Source organism: Etheostoma spectabile, chromosome 13 (genome assembly GCF_008692095.1).
Source record: "Etheostoma spectabile isolate EspeVRDwgs_2016 chromosome 13, UIUC_Espe_1.0, whole genome shotgun sequence".
Lineage (NCBI taxonomy): Eukaryota > Metazoa > Chordata > Actinopteri > Perciformes > Percidae > Etheostoma > Etheostoma spectabile.
The window spans coordinates 28,696,742-28,702,741 of NC_045745.1; the positions used below are offsets into that span (position 1 = coordinate 28,696,742).

General features: G+C 42.2%; 1 protein-coding gene across 10 annotated transcripts in view; it reads right to left on the reverse strand.

The window, feature by feature from the left end:
• acaca (acetyl-CoA carboxylase alpha) overlaps window positions 1-6,000 on the reverse strand; it is a 34,479-nt gene that overhangs the window by 6,792 nt on the left and 21,687 nt on the right. For all 10 annotated transcript variants that reach the window (XM_032533230.1, XM_032533227.1, XM_032533229.1 and 7 more), the window contains 10 exons: window positions 5,671-5,768; window positions 5,357-5,477; window positions 5,108-5,218; window positions 2,641-2,784; window positions 2,360-2,480; window positions 1,099-1,195; window positions 886-982; window positions 643-778; window positions 394-571; window positions 200-312 (listed from right to left, as the gene is read on the reverse strand). In XM_032533230.1, the coding sequence (XP_032389121.1) occupies window positions 200-312; window positions 394-571; window positions 643-778; window positions 886-982; window positions 1,099-1,195; window positions 2,360-2,480; window positions 2,641-2,784; window positions 5,108-5,218; window positions 5,357-5,477; window positions 5,671-5,768 (1,216 nt within the window). The remainder of the gene's footprint in view (window positions 1-199; window positions 313-393; window positions 572-642; window positions 779-885; window positions 983-1,098; window positions 1,196-2,359; window positions 2,481-2,640; window positions 2,785-5,107; window positions 5,219-5,356; window positions 5,478-5,670; window positions 5,769-6,000) is intronic.

Here is a 6,000-nt window from a genome sequence, read left to right on the forward strand (position 1 = left end):
TTGATCCGTGCAGGCTGTGATTGACACGTCTCCCGGGGGAGTGCAGTGAAGATGATACAATCGACACCAAATAAAGAGCAACAGTGAATGCACACACGCTCCCGCCTGATATATAGCTCCACACTAAAATGAGGACAAGGCCAAGGGGGACAGAGACGCCCGTAAAGAGCTATAATTAGAGTTGAAGTGGATAACTCACCCAGTTTTTCAGCCAAGCCCATGTAGATCGGATCCACTCTTCTCATAGTCTTCACCAGGTCCTTTTTCCTGAATTTAATCTCCACTGTTCCTTCAGGCTCCAAAACTCCACCTCTGGAGACAAGAAGGATTTAAGTGAACAAATGTGGTTGGTGAAAGATGATCTTCAATCTGCCCTTTTTCAGTTCAACTCACCGGCTGTCCTTGTCAGCGTACATCTCCATGTGACGGGGGTTGATGGTGGGATCTATAACCACCCAGGATCCTCCTCTCAGCTCAGCCTGGGGGGGGATATAAACCAGTACGGGCTGCTTGTACTCCCTCAGCCCGTCCACAATGTAGGCCCCAAACTTCAACACCTGGTCGTACATATCTAAGAAAGATAATTTCATATGAGATACTGAATGGGTTTCATCCCAGATTGACTGATTATCGCAGAAATACCTTTCATTCCTCCAGAAAAGCCCCTCCAGTTTGAAAACACCATAAGAGGTAGGCCCTCTCTGTTCAGGTCTTTAATGGCCTGGGCTGTTTTGAAAGCAGAATCTGGGAACCACACCTGCCCTGCCTGCTGGATGATCTAAATATACGAACCAGAAAATCAGCACCAGTACCTGTGCGTCTGTAAATGTCAAAATACTTGGATGACAGTTCATGCTTGAGCGTAAGCATCGAGCGACCACTCACCTTCGCCTCCGAGTCCAAATTGGCTGGATCGGCTGGGATTGACAGCTCCACTGACCTGGTTTCCACAGCGACCACTCCGGTAGGGATCCCACCCAGTCTGTGGAGAGAGGCCATTTAGCGCTGACAAAAACAACCTTGACTACATTTATAGCACAAACAAATTCATTATTGGCAGTGTGTCATCATGGTTTTACGTTCTAGTGGGACAATTACCTGGCTCTGCCTACCACCACACTCTGAGCCCATGGCTGCATGATCTCCATGAAGGAGCCCTGGTCAAAAAAGCCACTCTGCCAGGTCCCCTTTTGAGCTGTATATACAAAGAGGAGTGAAGGTAGTAAGACAGAAAAAAAAAAGTGTGAAAAGGGGAAAGAAAATAGAGTTAAGTATTGCAAAGTGGAAATGCAGCTGAATCAATTTCTCAAAAATTCTTCCATAGCATTTGCAAAAACAGACTATATTCCTCCTGCAGTCCGAGGTTCTGTATCTTTTTTACTCAATCTATAATTGTAGCAGCAAACCATGATGGATGACAGCAGAAATTGGCTTTTTCAGCTGTTTTTCTGCCTGCACACCCTGAGAAACATGCACAGCCTACGAGGTTACCATTCAATTAAGCCTCGCCACTCATCACTACCAGAGACGTTGACTGGCTTCCCACACTGTCCCCCCAATCTCTTTGCTGTCCCAAGCTGTAATTACACTGATGTGGAACCTGCTCAGTCCTGACCTGCAGTGTAAAACATATTAAATCCATTTTTGGTGCTATCTTGATCTTGCCTTTAGCATCATTATGTTAGACTTCCCTGTTTCTCTATTGGTTTCCAAATAGTCTCTGTATTAATGAACTATTTCAACCTTTAACCCAGGACATTTTAAGATTAAATGATGAATCTTTATATATACTTTATAAATAACACACACAAAAAAAGTGTGTGGCTATTTACAACTGCTGATGAAGCATTTTGAATAAAAATGATTAGTAGAAGAAATAGTATATAAATCATCATCAAAGTTACAACCACAATGCTACATAATGCTATACAACTTTAAGTGTAACTCAGTATTTGATGTAGCGACCAATTGTTCCATTTCCTGAGCAGAAAATGGATATAAGGCTGAATTTACAGCACAGGCCTGCAACTAGCAATTGTTTTCATTATTGATGAAATAGTTTCCCGGAGCTCAATTTGATGTCTCAGAATTGCTTATTTTGTCCAATCAACAATCAGAAGTAATGCAGATATTTATATTCATGTAGATATTTTATTTACAGTAATTTAACAACTGGGAAAAGTGGGAGATCCTGTTTTACTTAATATTTACTTACTTATTAGGGATCAGCATCACAGAACCACTACCCAAACAGTATTTACCAGAACTTGTCAGCTACACTATTCTGCACCTACCGTGCAACAAGAATAAACAAGTTACCATTAAAAGATCTAAATGGACACCCAGACTGGACACTCACTCGGGCTGGGACGTCCTGCTAACATCCAGCGAGGGTCATACGGAGTTTTTGTAGGCACAAAATCCACCAGACGATCTATGGGATCCTTGGCCTTGAGGATGGGCACTGGACTAGATTTACACTATAGAAAGGAAAATGTCATTCTTTTACAAGGAAACAAAAACACATAGCTCTAAACATTTGGATAACATCATATATTACACAGATATAGGATGCATCATCATATTAAAAACAATAGTAATAATAACAATAATATTAAAAACAGCTAAACATTACTGTACCGTGGGCATGTAGGACAGCCACTGCAGAAGCGCGAAGACTCCCTCAAAGTCGTCACAAACAGTAGAGTGGGTCACACCATTGTTGTGCATGATTTGAATGCCGCCAAGTTGGTTGTTCGATGTGTACACTTCTCTGCCCAGCACCTGTGGTAAGAAAAATACCAAAGTGTTGATTATTTTTTTTATTTGTTTTATCAGCCTACACAAGAAAATAATGATGAATATAATACTGTTGAATCCCAGACTGCCTGATGTTTAATTCTGGCTATTTAGGCATGTAGCATGATTGCAAACAAGGCTTTTGAAGGTACATCACAAGAAGTCACGTGCAGCAGCAAATTGCAGGAGCTTGGCTCTTTTAAAAGCAGCTTGAAAACTGGAGCAGCGGTTTTCTGCCCAATTTAATTTCATGTGGATTCACCCTTTAAAAGCCTCCTCTCTCTGGCCTACAATGGAACCAACAGGGTTAATCCGCTGCTCATGTTGTGTTGTGCAACCTTGGCTGATAACAGGTGGTGTTGTCACCAGGCTTCTGGTGTGGGGGGCAGTGGATCAATGAGATCGCACACAGACAGACATGCCAGGTAACTGCAGGGGGCCCTGCATTACATGGCATCACTGCCTTGTCAATACAGGTGATCAGCAGCCAGAAATCTCTCTACCACAGCCGTCACAGGTGGGTGGCAACACATGCCACTATTCCTGAGGGAATTTCTAACAACCGGCATAAATTTACACATGCCCTTTCTCATCCAAAACACTCAATTCATTCAACTGGGTTATATCCCTTTATATTGTCATGTGCATGCTGAATATTTATCTATATACCCATCCACCAGTTGTGATAAAGGGTGTTGTATAAGGGCGAGATGGAAGCTACCAAAGTACTTTTACCTTTCAAAATTTCCCTTATGCCAACTTGAAGCCATAAAAGCTCACTCCCATCCCACCCTATTTTCATAGGCAACATAGAACAGGTGGCAGGGCCATGACATGGTTCCATAAAAATCAGAGAGGAGCTCAATCCCTACCCTCAGCTCTCACCTTTTCAGCCATCATTTACTTTCTTTATTACCATTAATGGTTATGTATCTGGCTACAAATCTAGGGCACTCTCCTAAAGCTGTCAGGAAAGCCTGTGGACCCAAGAAACATTGCAGTCACCTTGACATACACAAAACCCCTGTGCCTCTGGCCATCGCCGGCTTCATTAAGATTCCACAGCAGAGAGAAGAGGAGGGGATATAGGAGGAGGAACAGAGGGAGATGACTGTGGAAGAAAATAAGGGGCGAAATGGATGTAATGGCTCACTGGGGTATTTATGCTAGTAGTTACTATCCACTCCCCATGCAAATATGAGAGCTTTCCAGCAGTTAATGAAATGATGATCTCTGGGTGGCAGCCTCCTGCTCTCCATTAAATTTCAGTTAATAGCTAGTGTACCACATGATAAAAAGGCGGAAAAATACACATTTCATAGCCGTGTCACTGGTGAAATCAGTGCTATGTTAAAATACAAACAATCGATTGTAAACAACATGTATATTGCAATACATCACCTGCACATTGTTGACACTTGTCAGTAATCATTACAATGAGTCTGCTCCCATAAATGGAGCTAAACAGTGGGGGCATCTAAAGACAATTGAGCTTCCAGCAAATAGGAATGCCATCATGGGGCCATTTGCATGATTTGTCATGTTGCGATCTGTCATCTAATTTGAAACGGAGTCGTCGTAATGCATTGACAAGGACAGAGAATGGAAAGCAAGACAGGAGGAGGTAGTGAAGCGTGAGAGCATCCACACACACATACACACACACACGTGCATCCACACATACACACCAATCAACGGCATGCAGAAAAACAATCTGCCTCAGCAAAACTTTTCATTTCGATTAAAAACAAATGATATGGGTGTCCTGCACTGCAGCCCCCGGCATGCCACTCTATTTCTATGCAAATACAACTTCATGGTTCACTTTCAATTATTCCACAATGAATGGCAGGCAGGCCTATGGCTGGGACCGGAGAGGGAGGTCCTAGTAGAACAGAACGAGGCAGGAGGAGGCCTGATCGCCGAATTGGAACAGCACCAAAATCATTGTACACTTTTCTGATTTCTTCTATTGACACACACACACACACACACACACACACACACACACACACACACACACACACACACACACACACACACACACACACACACACACACACACACACACACACACACACACACACACACACACACACACACACACACACACACACACATCTACCCTGTCAAGCCTATTTCAGAATATGCAGTTTCTGTTAATTTATTATAAAAAAGAAAAATACACACCACAGTAGTAGTAGTTTGTTTCACAATCACACAATTTAAAAAATGCTTGAAAAAAAAAAAAAGTTACGCTTGAAAAAAATTGAACTCAAATGTGAATGTACATGGTAGACACGTTTACCTTGTTGAGTGCTCCAGCTCCAGTAAGGATAATGTGAGAGTTGTCTACTTGAATGGTTCTCTGTCCAAGCCTCACCAGATAGGCTCCAATCCCTATAGCCCTGCATGTGACCTATAGGTCAAGACAATCACGTTAAGGCTTGCATGCTAATCAACTCTTTGTATAGAAAAAGTCCTTGCTTTCTAAAGATTAGTGTACAGCTTAAGGCTACGTGTATGTTGTACACCAGCGTGCCCACTTCAGTCCTACCAGGTTCATGGTGATGATCTCATCATAAGCCAGAGAGGATTCTCCAGCAATCATCCCAGATCCTTTCAGATTCTCCACACCCAACCCTTCATCTTTTCCAATGATGTCAGTGATCTTGTACCTGCATGGCAACACATACATTTACTGACAGCTGGACGTGACCTTCCAATAGCTTTTCCTCCATTGTCCCTTCTGTGATAATCTCATAGGCTTTAATATGTGAAGATGTGCGTACTTGACTGATACTACAGCCTCTTGCAGATTTATTTCCTCACGTACAAAATGAAGTATTAAGGAGTAATAAAAAGATGTACCTGGATTCTCCCTCATCCTCCACATGTTCGCAATGAACAGAGTTCAGGGCTGAAACTTTCTTGTAGTCCTGAGGTGTGAGGTAGAGATACTTGAAACCCTGCAGGGGAATATAGCAATGACTGCTTAGTTATGACAGACAATGATACAGATGTAAAACACAAAACAAATTCAATCTTTTGAAAGAAAAGGGGAAAGTAGAACAGGGAAGTTTCATAAATCAGATACCATGATAAAAAAATACTCTATTACATACTGTATACATATAAATACATGTGTGTGTATATTCAGTACACACACACACACACACACACACACACACACACACACAC